Consider the following 17,581-nt stretch of genomic DNA (forward strand, 5'->3'; position numbering starts at 1 on the left):
TGCATTAAAACTATATTGCACAAAATCAGTCTCAGTGTGACTGAGGCTGAAGAATAGCACATACAAGTTTAAATTGGAAACAATAAGAATGGGAATAATACTCCATGAGTAGCAAGGTTTTATAAGTGTGTGTGAGGTAAGTTAATCTGTGGAAGCTAAGGCGCGGTTCATCGCTCGGACAGCGCTCTGCGGGTCTGTGTGACGTGGGCCCCGTTTCCCCGGGGAGCCGCGGTGCCTCCAGCAGGCGCCCGGGAGAGCTCCTGGGCCGCTCCGCGGTGCCTCCGGCAGGCGCCCGGGAGAGCTCCTGGGCCGCTCCGCGGTGGCTCCAGCAGGCGCCCGGGAGAGCTCCTGGGCCGCTCCGCGGTGCCTCCAGCAGGCGCCCGGGAGAGCTCCTGGGCCGCTCCGCGGTGGCTCCAGCAGGCGCCCGGGAGAGCTCCTGGGCCACTCCGCGGTGGCTCCAGCAGGCGCCCGGGAGAGCTCCTGGGCCGCTCCGCGGTGGCTCCAGCAGGCGCCCGGGAGAGCTCCTCGGCCGCTCCGCGGTGCCTCCAGCAGGCGCCCGGGAGAGCTCCTCGGCTGCTCCGCGGTGGCTCCAGCAGGCGCCCGGGAGAGCTCCTGGGCCGCTCCGCGGTGGCTCCAGCAGGCGCCCGGGAGAGCTCCTGGGCCGCTCCGCGGTGGCTCCAGCAGGCGCCCGGGAGAGCTCCTGGGCCGCTCCGCGGTGCCGCCGGCAGCACGTCTTCCATAACTAATGCTGGGAGAGGTGCTTTATAACAGAGCGTGACCCAGCGGAGTGCCGGGGTGTTCCTGGCCATGGCCGCACGCTGCTGGTTGTATACATTGCACAGACGCTTTCATACCGCGTCATTGCTGTGGGATTGCTAATGGGCGATCGTGTCTGTCAGAGGCGGTTTATGCAAGTTTATCCTTGTGTATTACTGTTTGAAGGACCGAGGCCTAGCACAAATCTTAGCAATTTGTTCTTGTTGGAGCAATTGGTGGCACTGCCTTTCTTTTGTACCATATCCAAGGATGACGGTTGCCTCTGTTTTATTCTTCCTCTCTCTCTTTTTCCTTTTCTTACTCTTTCACTGTTTCCATTCTTTCTCTTTTCCCAGGTGTGTCAGTGTGTGCTTACGGATTGTACTTTGATTTTAAAAGGCTGTTTGCCCCCTCTGCCTGCTGGCTCTGCTTTACGTGAGGACTGGGTGATGTCTGTGGTTAGAGCCACGTGTTGCTTTGTGGGGCTGGGCTGTAGGTGCATGCGGGCTGGCTGTTCAGTAGCACTTAAAGCAGCAGTCTCGAGGTGCCCTAAGTACATGGATTTTCACACCGTAAGTTAATATCTGCGTTTGGAACAAAAGTCGTATAGCAACCCATTTCAACTTGTAAAAGACATGGTTGGTGCACGTGGAAGGCATGTTGTCTTAAGCATGGGAATTGTAGTCTTTAATTTGTCACAGAGTGAACTTTCACACTCTCCCTCTCTTTTTCTTCTTTACAGGTCGTTTAATGTAAGAAGGGCAACAACCGATGACGTACTTGGCGTCAAAATGCTCATTAAAACCCTTAGCTTGAATGAAAACATATTGAATGACTTAGAGAGATTTAATCTGTTTCGCAGGGATCCTGTGAGTATTTGTTGCAAATACACTTATAAGAGGATGGGTAGATACTGGGCAATACAAGCAGAATTGATCACGTTACTCTCAGCTAGCATGCTGTCTGTATATAGGTACTCAAGCCAGCACCAACAGTTGGTATGGGCTGTGATCAGCCTGACCGAGGGTTCATGTGAGCCGTGGCTAAAGCAGCTGCCTCTCTGGAGGGGCCAGAAGAATGTATATTTTAATGAATATCCTTTCCGAAGCTCAGAAGCGAACCCAGGGCTCACGCCGTGGCTGTGTCCGTAGCGCTCCTCCAGCAGCTCCATCCTGGCTGAGCTGAGGGTCGCTCAAGGGTGCAGCCATGGCCCTTGGTTAGACGTTACACCTTGAGTTCAGGAAGGGGGGTTAAAGTGGGACAGTGTGTAGAATGTGCACTGCGAGGAAAGTATTTGAACTCTGATTGTGCGGTGAAATACACCGTTACAACTCAAAAGAAAGATTAGTAATGGAATAGGAAGTGTGCTATGTGTTGCTTTTGCCTTGCAGGATGGGACCCCAGTGCAGGCTTTCGTAGCAGAAGTTTTGGATCAAATAGTTGGTATTTCTGTCATTAGAGATGAAATGGTAAGTTGTGTTTCTGTGTTGTGTGAGAACTGTTCCACTTGGCCCCCAGCACCAAAGGCCGAGTTTCACGCTTGCCGCTGTACACGTCCCTGGCAGAAAGCCCCTGTGTTTTGCCCCCCATTTCCAAAGTCAGTGAGCAGTTTGGCCGTGGATGCTGCCGAGTAGTCAGTTTGCTTTGTGGGAGGACACTCTGGACTTCTCTGTCTTGAACTTGGCACAACAGTTTGGGTTTGTATTTGGTTTTTTCTGCCCCCTGCTCCATGAATGTCTGTTAACCTGTACAAGATACTGTTGTGAAAGGGTCAGGTGTACATTCCCTGTCAATAAAGGTGGGTGAACTGCAAGAATACGTTTTGATACAATAAAAAGATTTTGAGGAACAATCTGTTGAGGCAGTGTGCTTTAACAGAGAGTAACTCTCTAAGGCACTCCATTTCAGTGCCCGGATTTAGTTCCTTAATTGATAGAAAGCACTTGCTAAAAGATTGTTAATGTAGCTGTTTCATCACTGCTGAATTCCAAACTCTTACTTTCCAGGATACTGAGTATGTTCGATCACATTACAACATTGAAGATTTTATTAATTTCAATTTCTACCAGCAAGAAGAACATGGACATCTTTGCCACTTCGTCTTAAATCCTATATTTCATCATTATACAAAGCACTTTCTAAAGGAGATTCTTCGCTTGGCCCACAAATCTTCTCTTTACTATCCTATTTATCCACAGTATGTGGAAGGCGAGGTAAGAAGAAAGTTAGTTGTATTTTTAATACGAAATATTGTCATCTTTGCTCGCTTTGTTTTTCTCTTTGCTTCTGTGAATGACTGTAAACAGGACAATATTAAGAACACAGGTGGTTTATAAGAATCCTGAGAAGTGATTTCGGTACTCTAGACTGTTCCATCAGTGGGACCTGGGCGCCTCACTGTCATTGAAAACGGGGGAGCCCACGGTGCGTGGGGAGGGCGACTCGGTGGCTCTGAAATCGCCGCCCTTTAACCAGCGGGATTCTCACAGGTCGGGCGCAGGTACGTTTCCAGACGTGTGTTTTTTCTGCCTCCCCAGGGAGCGCTTTTGCAGAGTTTTATTAAGTGTTCTCTTGAGGAACCGATGTCCTCGTGTAGCATTAGCTCCTCAGATTCTTAAGAGGCACTTCCAAAAATGCAGTTTAATGGCAGTGGATGCAAAAGTTAAATGTTCCCGATAATTCCAGCTTGTCATTGCTTTCTAATAAGTGGTGAATGTGATATTTTACTCAGTTCTCAACATAGTAGCGTCAAGTTTTCTCAATGTTTGTAGATGGAGCGGTACTTCAGTGTAATTTAGTTTGCGTTAATGTTCATTCTCTATTTCCTGTAATTATCTTTTTTTAACTTTTATGTTGTAAATTATGACAGAGCCGGTCATGCAGTAATAAATGGAATACTGCTATTTGTAATGAGCCGTGCTGTTCTCATTATGGTTTGTGTTCACTTCAGGTTTATGCCAGTTTATTAACATTTATCACTTGGATGAAATTGACATTTTAGTCGGTATAGAATTTCTATATAAATTCATAACCATTCTCTGCCAAACAAGCAAAGGTTAGCAGTAAGCAGATAACATAGCTTAATGAGGTCAAATCAAGCTGATTCATGATCACTATGGAGAAAAATATCCTCCTGGGGAAAATACTTGTGCTGAAAAATCCCATAAACCAAACCACTTGTTTATCTGTCATTCCCACAGAGATAGTAATGTAATTACTCTCATAATTATCTTCATTAGTGTCAGGAATTATCTGCAATTCATTCCTCTGCTCTGAGTATGTTTGTTTATTTGCCGATTTCTCTCTCAGATTTAGCCAGCAGAGCTAAGAATGTGGTATCTGCGAAGCCATCCAGCAGACATCTGTGATGTGCCGTTCTGACATTCTCTCTGCTGAAATATAGATCGCTGTCTTTCAGTTCCAGAGTCCCCGGGCCCATTCCCTGACATCTGCCCTTCATTACATGGTTCCCGTGCGGCCGAGACGACAGATTGTCTATCCGCTGGCAGAGCTCGGCGTCGGCGCCCCGTCGGAGCAGGTCTCCGGGGCTCAGGTGGGTACCGGGGCGGCGGGGGCGCCGTGCCAGGCGGCGCTTGGCAGATGGGCGGCATCGCCGGCCCGTGCTCATCGGCTGCTTCTTAATTACATCCACCATCGCGGCCGTGCCGCGCGGTCCCAGCGCTGCTCCTGGGCTCGGGTTCCAAGCGCTACAAACAGCAGTCACCAAACCAGAACGTTTTCGTACTAAATGCTTTAGCGGTGGGTTTTGATGACGTCGCTTTCAAATTGCCAATGCATTGTAGATGCTCCGGCCTGCTGTGCAGCCCTTCTTCCTGGTGAGTTCATTGAGGCTTGAGCTCTGCAGGTGGCAAAAGCAACGTTATGCTTCAGACTCTTGCTGTAGAAATGACTTAAGTCAATTTGATTTTTCAGTCCTGAGTCAGGTTTCTTCCATGCATAAGATACCCTCAAAGAGCACTTCAAAATATCAGAAATGATTTAACAGCAAAGGAAAACAATTGTCTCTTAAAACTTCCTTTATTTAATAACTTACACCTTATTTTGTCCTACATTTTTAAATAACTAAAATTTGATGTGAAGGTGGCTCCTCACAGAAGTAACTAGTGAGGCTGAAATATTAGGAAAAACACCATTAGTGATAGATAATCTCAGTAGGTAGCTGTAATTTCCTAAAGAAACATAATTAGGGAGCTTTATGTCTGTCTACTAACTTCCAGTTGGCTGAGATGAGCTCCCATATAATATTTTTAGTGCTGTCCTTTTCAGTTAGTCAGTGATTTTTGGCATCCAAAACTCTTAATTAGGCAGCAGTTGGCAAAGCGAAGCACAGAGCATGCTGGTCGGGTTCTGCTCCGAGCAGCTTCCCCGGGTGCGCAGCCCTGCCTGGCTCCGCGCAGCAGACCAACCGTGCTGTTCTGTGAACTGCTTCCTGTCCTGGCTTTAGCATGGGCTGCTGCTGTCGTGCTCATCTGAGCCTGGAAAACCAGGCTTCTGATGCTGGAGAGGTTTGCAGGTCTGTTGGCTGCTCCATTCCCGGGTTCTTCCTGAGGATTCCTGAGCGCTGTGGTGGTGAGATAATGGTTTAAAATCTCAAAGGTTTGATGAATTTCTATTTAATAAAATGTGCAAGATTTTCATTAACAAAGTTTTGCTGAAAAAAAAAAAATGAAGGCTAACCACTGTGTAAGTATCCGTGCGTATGCACCAGTGTTAATTATAGATTTGGACAGACTGTTCTATCAAACTTGACATCTGTAGTGGTAACCTGAGGATAAAGCTGGTCTGCTGCTGCCTGTGCTCTGCTGGAGCACCAAGAATTTGAAACCATACGCAGCTAAAGTGGAGCGGGGGAGCGTGGGGACCTTTGGCCCGAGGGGAGCGCGGCAGAGGGGCCGGGGCGCGGGGCAGGGCGGGCGCCGGGGCGCTGGGCGGCAGAGGGGCCGGGGCGCGGGGCAGGGCGGGCGCTGGGGTGCTGGGCAGCAGAGGGGCCGGGGCGCGGGGCAGGGCGGGCGCCGGGGCGCTGGGTGGCAGAGGGGCCGGGGCGCGGGGCAGGGCGGGCGCCCGCCCGCTCCGCTGCTTCAGAGAGGAAGGTCCAGCCCCATCGATAGCGTTGCTCTCTCCTGTGAAATCCTGCAGCTAAGCTGCAAATAGAACAAGGTATATTGTATAAAATTAATCAAATTGCAGTAAGCACGAAATGATTCTACTTCTACCTTTTTGTAGCGATCAAAAGGCCTGCTCAGGCACTCTGTGGACAGAACGGCACAATCTGTGTTGCAAAGAGCGGAATATCCCACCAAGAAGTTGTATGTTGTTGTATGGAATGGCCGAGAATTGTCACCTTAATAAATAGTGTGTGACACATTTTGTTTGTAGCAGACGTTAGCAGGCTAGGGAGCGAGGTAACGGGGACGTGACAAACAGTGGTGCAAGGAAAGCGGGAGAAAGCGAAGGCAGAGGAAGGCTGCAGTGGAGCTGGTGGGAGGCTGGCTGGGGCCAGCGCCGCACTGCGGCGCGGAGACAACGTCTGCTGCGGCCGTGCGGCCGCGGCTCCGAGGTAACGGGGACGTGACAAACGTGGTGCAAGGAAAGCGGGAGAAAGCGAAGGCAGAGGAAGGCTGCAGTGGAGCTGGTGGGAGGCTGGCTGGGGCCAGCGCCGCATTGCAGCGCGGAGACAAGGTCTGCTGTGGCCGTGCGGCCGCGGCTCCCAGCAGGACGGGGCAGGCTCTGGTGGGGTCTGAAAGGCTGCAGGCAAGCAGGGAGCCCTGGTAGTTGAGACTGCTCCTCCTTTCTTTGTCACAGTTCTCTGTTCCAGCTCATCAGGCTGGTTTTGGCTGAGGCGGCTTTGCCTTCTCATGTGAGCAGGCTCTTCTTTCTGCCGTTAACCCGTGCCGCTTGGTCCTGGAAGCTGATCTGCACCACGAATTGCGACAGTAAGCTGGCCGCCAGCTTTCGGGACCAAAGCTCTGCGGTTGTGTCGGGATTTCTTTCAGGTGAACTACAATACAAAGATTGTAAATGTAAGTCAGTTTCAGAAATGTAGGATTTTAATTTAACTGCCTGTCCTAATTAATTGCTTGACTATCACTTATGATGGATACTTTGATACCCACAAGATGCCCCTTGGTATCTAGCCATCAACATGTACCTCTCATGTAGAGCTTTTTCAGCCGCCTGCCTCCTGTTCCAGCGGTTTCTGAGCTCACTCGCTCCTCCTCTGGCTGCAGGAGCGGCGGGGGCTGCGCAGCCCAGCCGTGCGGTGCACGAGCAGGCGCTGCTTTGTGCCTGTTATCTGTGGGGGCATTGGTGGCTCAGACCTGAGGGGGGCACAGCGGCAGCCCCAGCCCAGCCGTGCGGTGCACGAGCAGGCGCTGCTTTGTGCCTGTTATCTGTGGGGGCATTGGTGGCTCAGACCTGAGGGGGGCACAGCGGCAGCCCCGGGCTCCACCGCTTGCTGTGTCTGTGATACACTCAGCCTGCTTGTGAGCATGAAGAGATTCGCTCAGAAACATTGACCCCGTACAGATAACCCAGCCAGGACCCACAAGGACTCTTTCCCGTTTCCTTCCTCCAAAGCCAGAAGCCAGAGCAGCGGTCTAAATCAGAAAGCGTTGCCCTCGCTGATCCCCGTGCGCTGCCGGTCCAGATGGAGCTTGGCTGCGCTGGAGGGGGGGTTTTCCTGCAGGGCTGGCTGGTTGTTACAGATGAGCACCAGAACAGTGGAGTCTGTGGTGACCTGTTCTCACTGCCCCTCTGTCAGACCCCTGTTCTACTCTGTGCTGTGGACAAGGGGCAGCCCCCGTGTGCTGCCCCGCGCTGCAGCACGCTCGGGTTTGCTCAGCACCGCGCCGGGCCACGTCTGCCGCGCTGCAGCGCGCTCGGGTTTGCTCAGCACCGCGCTGGGCCACGTCTGCCGCGCTGCAGCATGCTCACGTTTGCTCAGCACCGCGCTGGGCCACGTCTGCCGCGCTGCAGCACGCTCGGGTTTGCTCAGCACCGCGCCGGGCCACCTCTGCCGCGCTGCAGCACGCTCGGGTTTGCTCAGCACCGCGCTGGGCCATGTCTGCCGCGCTGCAGCACGCTCGGGTTTGCTCAGCACCGCGCTGGGCCACCTCTGCCGCGCTGCAGCACGCTTGGGTTTGCTCAGCACCGCGCTGGGCCATGTCTGCCGCGCTGCAGCACGCTCGGGTTTGCTCAGCACGCTCGGGTTTGCTCAGCACGCTCGGGTTCGCTCAGCACCGCGCCGGGCCATGTCTGCTGTGCTGCAGCACGCTCGGGTTTGCTCAGCACGCTCGGGTTTGCTCAGCACGCTCGGGTTCGCTCAGCACCGCGCCGGGCCATGTCTGCTGTGCTGCAGCACGCTCGGGTTCGCTCAGCACGCTCACGTTTGCTCAGCACCGCGCCGGGCCCCATCTGCCACGCTGCAGCACGCTCGGGTTCGCTCAGCACGCTCACGTTTGCTCAGCACCGCGCCGGGCCACGTCTGCCGCGCTGCAGCACGCTCGGGTTCGCTCAGCACGCTCGGGTTCGCTCAGCACGCTCGGGTTCGCTCAGCACGCTCGGGCCACGTCTGCCTTGCTGCAGGGTGTGCGCGCAGCCCCGCGCGGGCTCCTGGCCGCTCCTGGCACCCAGCGCTCTCCGCAGCTGTTCACATCAAAGGGCGATCTCTGAGTTCTGTATTCCGAATCAGTCACCGGTACCCAAGTGCCAATTGGCACAAGATCCAAAGACTCAAAATCTTAATTCCCACAGTGTTAAAACAGGCTAGATGATGATTGTGCTTTGCACATCTGTCAGTCGTTTCAGTCATGTTACCTTAAAAACCAGTTGGTTACAACAGAATACTGAATGTCTTATGAAGTGCTGCTGGCCTTTACAGTGCATTTAATTATTGGTGGAGTAGAAAACTATAGATAATTAAATAATTTTTAATGATTTCTTCATAAATAAACAATTTGTAAACTTGTTTGCTTTCTCACCATCTGGGAGCATTCTGTTATCCATCTGTTTCATGTAATTATCAATGAAAGGGAAGAATAGGTGATATAATTAACAAGAATAACTGATCCACAATGAAGAACAAAAATGTCACACATCTGTTGAATTATTTTCTTCTTTCTGCCCTTTCATTATTATTCATGCTATTGGGTTTATTATATTTGTTTAATTTCATGGCTGCATTTGAGCTGTCGCGTTTTATTGTGCAGTTCAGAATGGTTTGGTTGTTTCTGCTATAGCTTCTAAAAGGAAGCCAGGGCAGTTATGACAGCGTAGCAGTTTCTTTTCTTTAGAAGAGGTTTTCGCTCCGCAGTGTTGAGCGACACTGCAATGTCCTGGTGTCCCCGGGCTATTCTCTGTTAAATGAGCTTGTTTTCTGTCCATTCCAAAGTTTCAGGACTTTAAAACAATAGAATATATCCACTCTGCCGGGGTTTCTAAAAAAATTAGCTATCGGGTAAAACAAAAAACCAGTAAAATAGAAACTTTGACTTTTGGGGCAGCTTGTTTGGAAAGGAAAATAAGACGGATATAGCTGAGTTTTTCTCCAGGTGACAGGAGAGGTTGTGTACAACAGAACAGTCTGCTCTGAACAAGCAAAGCTTTTTGCTTCGCACTGAACGGCTGAGAGAAATTGAGGGAGCAAGGTTGTCACTTGTGTGGCCAAGGGGAGATGTCAGGAGGGTGGACAGGTACAGATACAGGGGCTGTGACAGCAAACCTCTGCTCTGCAGTGTGTGAGAGCACAGCTGGATGCTGCTCACAGCAGGGCTGGAGCACAGCTGGATGCTGCTCACACCAGGGCTGTAACACAGCAAACCTCTGCTCAGCAGTGTGTGAGAGCACAGCTGGATGCTGCTCACAGCAGGGCCGGAGCACAGCAAACCTCTGCTCTGCAGTGTGTGAGAGCACAGCTGGATGCTGCTCACACCAGGGCTGGAGCACAGCCAACCTCTGCTCTGCAGTGTGTGAGAGCACAGCTGGATCCTGCTCACACCAGGGCTGTAACACAGCAAACCTCTGCTCTGCAGTGTGTGAGCACACAGCTGGATGCTGCTCACACCAGGGCTGGAGCACAGCTGGATGCTGCTCACACCAGGGCTGGAGCACAGCCAGCCTCTGCTCTGCAGTGTGTGAGAGCACAGCTGGATGCTGCTCACACCAGGGCTGGAGCACAGCCAACCTCTGCTCTGCAGTGTGTGAGAGCACAGCTGGATCCTGCTCACACCAGGGCTGTAACACAGCAAACCTCTGCTCTGCAGTGTGTGAGCACACAGCTGGATGCTGCTCACACAAGGGCAGGAGCACAGCTGGATGCTGCTCACACCAGGGCTGGAGCACAGCAAACCTCTGCTCTGCGGTGCGTGAGCGCACAGCTGGATGCTGCTCACACCAGGGCTGGAGCACAGCTGGATGCTACTCACACCAGGGCTGGAGCACAGGCAAACCTGTGCTCTGCAGTGTGTGAGAGCACAGCTGGATGCTGCTCACACCAGGGCCGTAACACAGCAAACCTCTGCTCTGCAGTGTGTGAGCGCACAGCTGGATGCTGCTCACACCAGGGCCGGAGCACAGCAAACCTCTGCTCTGCAGTGTGTGAGCGCACAGCTGGATGCTGCTCACAGCAGGGCTGGAGCACAGCTGGATGCTGCTCACACCAGGGCCGGAGCACAGCAAACCTCTGCTCTGCAGTGTGTGAGAGCACAGCTGGATGCCGCTCACACCAGGGCAGGAGCACAGCTGGATGCTGCTCACACCAGGGCAGGAGCACAGCTGGATGCTGCTCACACCAGGGCAGGAGCACAGCAAACCTGTGCTCTGCAGTGTGTGGAGCAGTGGGTGCTGCTCACAGCAGGGCTGGAGCACAGCAAACCTCCGCTCTGCAGTGTGTGGGAGCAGCGGGTGCTGCTCACAGCAGGGCTGGAGCACAGCAAACCTGTGCTCTGCGGTGTGTGGAGCAGCGGGTGCTGCTCACAGCAGGGCTGGAGCACAGCAAACCTGTGCTCTGCGGTGTGTGGAGCAGCGGGTGCTGCTCACAGCAGGGCCGGAGCACAGCAAACCTGTGCTCTGCGGTGTGTGGGAGCAGTGGGTGCTGCTCACAGCAGGGCCGGAGCACAGCAAACCTGTGCTCTGCGGTGTGTGGAGCAGTGGGTGCTGCTCACAGCAGGGCCGGAGCACAGCAAACCTGTGCTCTGCGGTGTGTGGAGCAGTGGGTGCTGCTCACAGCAGGGCCGGAGCACAGCAAACCTGTGCTCTGCGGTGTGTGGAGCAGTGGGTGCTGCTCACAGCAGGGCCGGAGCACAGCAAACCTGTGCTCTGCGGTGTGTGGAGCAGTGGGTGCTGCTCACAGCAGGGCTGGAGCACAGCAAACCTCCACTCTGCAGTGTGTGGGAGCAGCGGGTGCTGCTCACAGCAGGGCAGAAGCACAGCAAACCTGTGCTCTGCGGTGTGTGGAGCAGCGGGTGCTGCTCACAGCAGGGCTGGAGCACAGCAAACCTGTGCTCTGCAGTGTGTGGAGCAGTGGGTGCTGCTCACAGCAGGGCAGAAGCACAGCAAACCTGTGCTCTGCGGTGTGTGGAGCAGCGGGTGCTGCTCACAGCAGGGCTGGAGCACAGCAAACCTGTGCTCTGCAGTGTGTGGAGCAGTGGGTGCTGCTCAGCCCCGCGGCCCGGGCCGATCTGCTCCCACACGCGGTGGCCGCGCTGCTGGGCTCGGGGCGCAGGTGCTGAGCTGCCCGTGCGGGGCAGAAGCAGCCGCTGCTGTTCCCCCGAGGGCTGGCTGCCTCCTGGCCAAGCCTTCTGGCTTTGTGGGAAATCTGCACTGATAGGGCTTTCATTTCGGCTCAGTTTTGGTTCTGTATGAGTTCAGGTGAGGCACTGGGATGTACTGAAAGTGGCTAAAATGCTGAAGGGTTTTGGTGGATTTATTTTTAAATCATTAAGCCTTTACTAAGATAACGGAGAATAAATACAGCAAAGAGAGCCTATGTAGGATGGGTGCGTAGGATGCGCACGAGAATTCCGCGCTGTTTAAATACCAGGATTCATTTATCAAAGTTAAAACAGAAGCATTCCTACAATTTGTACGTGAACACCTTGGTATTACAAACAAAGGGTTGGTGTCTATAGTTCTCACTTAGCCACAAAAGTAGTATTAATTTTTAAAGAAGTAACTGTCGTCTGAGATGCTATTGTGCTTGAGTAATGAATTTTTAATGCTTTTATAGTGTGGGCATGGATTAAAATCCATTATTTGTTGTACCTCCACTTGTTTGGTAAAGGTGATGATTTTATAGCAGCACTAGTCATGCAAACACAGTCATTCGGAACTGATGGCTGGTAATAAATTTCCTTACTGTAAATGTCAGTGGGTTTTCTGTGTTGCTGCCATTACATCTTGTTTGGAAGGCTGAATATTACACAATTATAGGAGGCACCAGATGGCATCATTAACAGGAATGCTCTGAATGTTTACCACTTATGTGCATGTGTGAAATTAAAAGTAAGATGACCTATCTTTGTTTTGAAAGCATGGTGTCGGTACTGTACAGGTGTTAATGACATTTGCTGCGAACTAAAATAGGCATTTCTGCTTAAAAACAGCTCAGACTTGTTTTAAAGCTTTTTCAAAGCATTTTGTAGATTGAGTTGCGAGCAACATAATTCCAGCTTGTAAGGAGGTTATAGATGTGTTTTCCACAGAAGGGTAATGTTCACTCTTAGCAAGCGGAGCCCCTCAGCTGCTGTCGTTAAACGTGACTCTAGTAGTGGCAAATCAATCTCCTCTTCTACCCTCGTACTGTTATTTAGTTACCTCGTGTTCGTTGTTCTCCATACGAATGTGGTGATGTCTATTCCTTTTTTAAGCTGTGAGCGTTGCTCATCTCCTGCATTTTTCAAGGAGACCTGGGGCAGCACTTGCTTAAACTCAGAGCTTAAGGAGGTCCCTTCAGTCATTGTGGAAGAGAGCAATGTAATGTCTGGAAATGCTAGCGATACCTTCAGTTACGTATGATTTTCCTGTTCATAGGTGATTCCTAATTGTACTATATTTTGCTTATTCTATGTGAAGGCGGTATAATCAGCGCATACTCTGCACAAGAGCTCTGTAAAACAAACACCTGAAGTTGAGGAGACGTTGTTTAAGGTAGCGATGGTCTGCGGCTGCTCAGAACCTGGCCCTAGTGCAGGAAAGGATTTTCCATATCCATTTACATTCACAGCCAATTAGAATAGATGAGTGTTTACCCATTACTTTTTAATGGCTGTGGTTCAGGCAGTTAGATCCCAACTTCTCTTGCGTAGTGTCAGTAAAGAACGAGCTTTGATTTAAAATGATGTCATTTTGAGTCTGTTTAGTTACCTGGTTGGAATGCCTGACTGGCGTGTTAATAATTACGCTCCCCAAGCAGGATTCAGAGGGTTTGGTCGGCCCCGATGCCTGGGAAGCGCCTCCCGGCTCCAGCGCTCTCCGTGCAGGGCGCAGAGCGACGCCGGAGCCAGCAGCTCCTGCTGGGCCCTTGTGCCCAGCCAGGCCGTCTCCGAGCTGTGTGATGGAGCCATGATGCGCCACGGACACCCGGCAGCTTGGCATGTGGCACCGAAAGCCATCCGGCACAACCTCTCCTGTGTTTCCTTCCACATCTATGGTGGGAGTCCAGCTAGATAACGTCTAGAAGGTACTTTAGGCAGAAGTTCCTAGATGTTGCTACTTTTAATCTTGAAAAAACAAATCTGTTTACTACCTGCTTTCCCCCTTCCGAGAATACCTTGTGGGACAGCAATAAATAGCAGCCAAAGATGAACTGGGAAGCAGTGGCAGCTGTCAGAGGATCAGTGGCTTCCTTAACATGAGGACTGGTGCGCACCGAGCAGATTTCTTTAGGTTAAAATGCGGGGAGGCTGACCCCCAGAGCCGGCCCTGTGCTTTACCCCGTGCCAGCGAGCGGCCTCGATCACCTCCCGTCGCCTCCCGGAACCGAACCCCCGGGAAAGGGCCCGCTCATCGTTGAGCCGTTAGTGCCTTCAGCCCGAGCAGGAGCCGAGCTCAGACCCTCTGCCGGTGTGGGCTGGGCTGGGAATCCACATGGCAATGCCGACAGGAAAAAGCAGTTCCTTAGCACGGTAACAGTGGTCCGGCAAGGAAGGGAGAGGTTTGTGTCCGTGCCTGCTGTCCTTCGCTGCTTTTCACGGGAAATCTCTGATTTCAGAGGGATCGGCACAGGATTGGTCACGAATATATAACCTGTTCTTCCAGAAGCTGAAAATCAGCATTTACGCATATGAGGTTGGGTTTAGTAACACTGACTTTATTCATAAAAGCCTTTGAGGTCTATGGATGAAAAACCTTAGATAAAAGCGAGGTATTGTCTGTGCAAAGCGGTTTCTCATCGCCTCGGTTGCTGAGGGATTCTGCCACAAAGGACAGAATGGTTAAGGATGCAGTCTTCGTAACAGCTGTAGTTCTTTTTACTTTTCTTTCTGTTTCTGCTGTTTTGTAAATCCATGAACGCTTGGAAACAGCTTTGGAAAACATGTTTGCAGACGTTCCTAGTGAAACCTTTTTGGAATGTAGCTAGTATTTAGGAAAAGATATAATGCAGGCTGAAAAAGCATGTGTTTTGCAATAATGTCTGTGCATATGTCCTTGGTATACATTGATTTTTCTTTTTTTCTTTATAATTCAAATGGAGCTTGAAATTAACATAGCTGTTTGTTCGCCCCCTTGTTTGCCCACCGCGATCGCTGACTCAGCACTAATGTAGGAGCGGGCTTGTTAATCACTTTTCCTGCTCCCGATGGTTTTGGCAGCGCCGGTTGCAGTTCCGTAGACCCCGTGCGGCAGTGACGATCGCTCGGGTCCCATTGACAGGTGCGGAATGAAGAGCCAGGCGCTGCAGACAGACGCGGGGTCCCTCCCGGGGTCCCTCCCGGGGTCCCCGGTGCTCGCTGTGGTCAGGACGGGTCGGTGAAGATGCTGAGTACGTCACCAGTGGGCTGGTCCGTGTTTATGTCGCAGTACCCTGAGCGGTGCTTTGGAATGCAGGGGCACTTTAACAGACTTACCATTTAGCAAATAATTAAGTGTGTTTAGCTAGAGAAGGCCCAAGTCCTCGGTGTGTAAGAAAATCAAGTCTAAGTTCTGCTGCATTGCGGAGTCTTTGCGTGGGAGCTGCAGCGACGTGTGTGAAGCTGTTTGCCGCGCTGCTGGTGTTTTACCGGGACCTGTTCACCAGTACCAGTGCAGGGCACAGCGCTGCTCCTTTCTGTCAAAGTCCAACTTGGTTTTTCATTTCTGGGTGTTTGGTTTTCTGCGTCAATGAAGGTAACGTGCTATAAAACCAGACCTATTGTAAAACAATTACAATAGCTATTTTTAGAAATCCTACCAATAGCCCAGGGTGCAGAGTTAAAGAGCAGAATGAGAGCAGGTCCAGAGCCCCGTCCCTGCGTGCTGCGAGCGCCCCAGGCAGCGCAGCAGGTCCAGAGCCCCGTCCCTGCGTGCTGCTGAGCGCCCCAGGCAGCGCAGCAGGTGCAGAGCCCCGTCCCTGTGTGCTGCGAGCGCCCCCGGCAGCGCAGCAGGTCCAGAGCCCCGTCCCTGCGTGCTGCGAGCGCCCCCGGCAGCGCAGCAGGTCCAGAGCCCCGTCCCTGCGTGCTGCGAGCGCCCCCGGCAGCGCAGCAGGTCCAGAGCCCCGTCCCTGTGTGCTGCGAGCGCCCCCGGCAGCGCAGCAGGTCCAGAGCCCCGTCCCTGCGTGCTGCGAGCGCCCCCGGCAGCGCAGCAGGTCCAGAGCCCCGTCCCTGCGTGCTGCGAGCGCCCCCGGCAGCGCAGCAGGTCCAGAGCCCCGTCCCTGCGTGCTGCGAGCGCCCCAGGCAGCGCAGCAGGTGCAGAGCCCCGTCCCTGCGTGCTGCGAGCGCCCCAGGCAGCGCAGCAGGTCCAGAGCCCCGTCCCTGCGTGCTGCTGAGCGCCCCCGGCAGCGCACGCTGCTCCGCGCGCTCCCGCGTGCAAACGACGACACGCACGCAAACCAAACAACGATTTCACGTATCTCTTTCCGTTGGTCGCTTGGGGTAGAAGGATGTGTGCGTTTTTGACGCTGTAAGCTGATCCTGCTCTGGCACATGCTGCGGTGTGAGATCGTAAGCGCGAGGTGATGCACGTGCAGGGTTTGTGGTGCCGGTGGATCCCGAGCGGTGCAGGAGCGTGTCGGTGTTGGTAGCGTGTGCGGGCGCTGCGTGTGCGGCAGACGTGTCGCCGGGGGCAGGAGGGAAAACAGGCATCTGATCAGCAAGAAAATGCCTTTTATTCCGATCTGCGTATGCCTAACAGTGCCTACGGTTGCTTTTTGTAGTTAACCGCTGCTGTTTCGTTTAATAAATCAGATACAAAATAAACAAGTTAGAGTTTGCTATTGACCCATCAATTACGATGTCTGATGACTCCTCTGGGGAGCATATGTAGTCGTTTGTCCTGACGTTTGGTTAAAATAAGGTGGCATTATGGGACCAATCCACCCAATTCCTCGCTCCCTGGGGCCGTTTGGTGTACTCAGCGTTAGAAAGGTGATTTCTGAAGTATGACAGCTGTTGGTGTTGGGGCCATTGTGTGCTGAACAAAAACGGTTCCATTCCACTCCTCTGCTGCCTTTGTGTCATTGATACAGAAGCCATTTCATAAATTAGATACAACTCTTCCCTGGGAAATTGTGCTACTGCTTTGTATTTCACTCTTGGAGTATCTTTCAAAAGCCAAACAGAAGCGCAGCACTGCAGTAGGAGATGTTTGAACTTGGCATTGCTGTTGAGGTCTGCTGGGTTTGTTCTATTAGCTGCTGGCATTCCTCTGTAGTTGCTTTGCTTTATTAGATATATTGCAGGTAGTTTCTCTTCGTGTTCTTTTTACCATTTTCTTAATTTGGTTAAAAGCCACATTTCAGCAAAAGCATCACTAAGGGCTTTTCCTGCAGAAGGCTCCGCATTCCTCGACGGGGGCAGGACCCTGCTGCGGTTGTTGTCTGCAAGGACACGGCCGCCAGGTTCGGTGCGGTGTGCTCAGCGCCTGTTGGCGCCCCAGGAGGTCCCCAGGCGCCAGCGCGGCAGAACAGCGGCAGATGCTGTAGTCGGGTGTACCCGTTTGGTAGATTATAAAAATCATCCTCCGAGCTTTATTTTAAGCTGTGGGTCATGTCTTTAATAATTGGCATTGGTTCTTTTAATTCTTAAAATCTCTTCCACTGATGGACATTTTCAATGGAATGTAAGTTTTTTTCAGTTCCTGAAATGTGGAGACATGATAGATACATTACCATTTACAATCAAACCCCTTTTTCCTGGCAAATCCTGCTGTAGGAAGTGTTTAACCACGTTAAAGGCACTGCTTTGGGTCAGGTTGTCTGGCTTGCTGGTACGGATGCGCAGATGCTGTACGGGGCTGCGGCTGCACGTGGGCTTCACGCGGCTGCACGTGGGCTTCACGCGGCTGCACGTGGGCTTCACGCGGCTCCCACCGCGGCCGCTCTGCGCTGAGCACGGCTTCTGGAACGTTCTGAGGGAGGTGGCGTCCCTGAGCTGAGCCTGGCTCACCAGCGGGTGTCACCGGTGCGCTGCGATGGGCTGCACTCACAAGAACGTTTATCTGACGGCAAAAAATGGTGTTGCCTGAGCAGCGAAGATGTTTGATTTTGCTGTGTTTGGGTTACTTGCCATAGAGCTGTGCCGGTGTGCAGGGAGCGGGTCCGTAGTCCTTGGCTGGGGTGCGGACAGACAGCCGTCCTCCCGTCGGCGGCGGTGCCGCAGCCCCGCTGGGGTCC

At 52.6% G+C, this 17,581-nt stretch overlaps 1 protein-coding gene across 7 annotated transcripts in view; it reads left to right on the top strand.

The window, feature by feature from the left end:
• The window catches only part of CFAP61 (cilia and flagella associated protein 61), a 101,852-nt gene that overhangs the window by 25,798 nt on the left and 58,473 nt on the right, over positions 1-17,581 (top strand). For all 7 annotated transcript variants that reach the window (XM_082047499.1, XM_082047498.1, XM_082047501.1 and 4 more), the window contains 4 exons: positions 1,499-1,625; positions 2,148-2,225; positions 2,763-2,969; positions 4,175-4,309. In XM_082047499.1, the coding sequence (XP_081903625.1) occupies positions 1,499-1,625; positions 2,148-2,225; positions 2,763-2,969; positions 4,175-4,309 (547 nt within the window). The remainder of the gene's footprint in view (positions 1-1,498; positions 1,626-2,147; positions 2,226-2,762; positions 2,970-4,174; positions 4,310-17,581) is intronic.

This window comes from Streptopelia decaocto (assembly GCF_964273445.1).
Source record: "Streptopelia decaocto genome assembly, chromosome: 3".
Lineage (NCBI taxonomy): Eukaryota > Metazoa > Chordata > Aves > Columbiformes > Columbidae > Streptopelia > Streptopelia decaocto.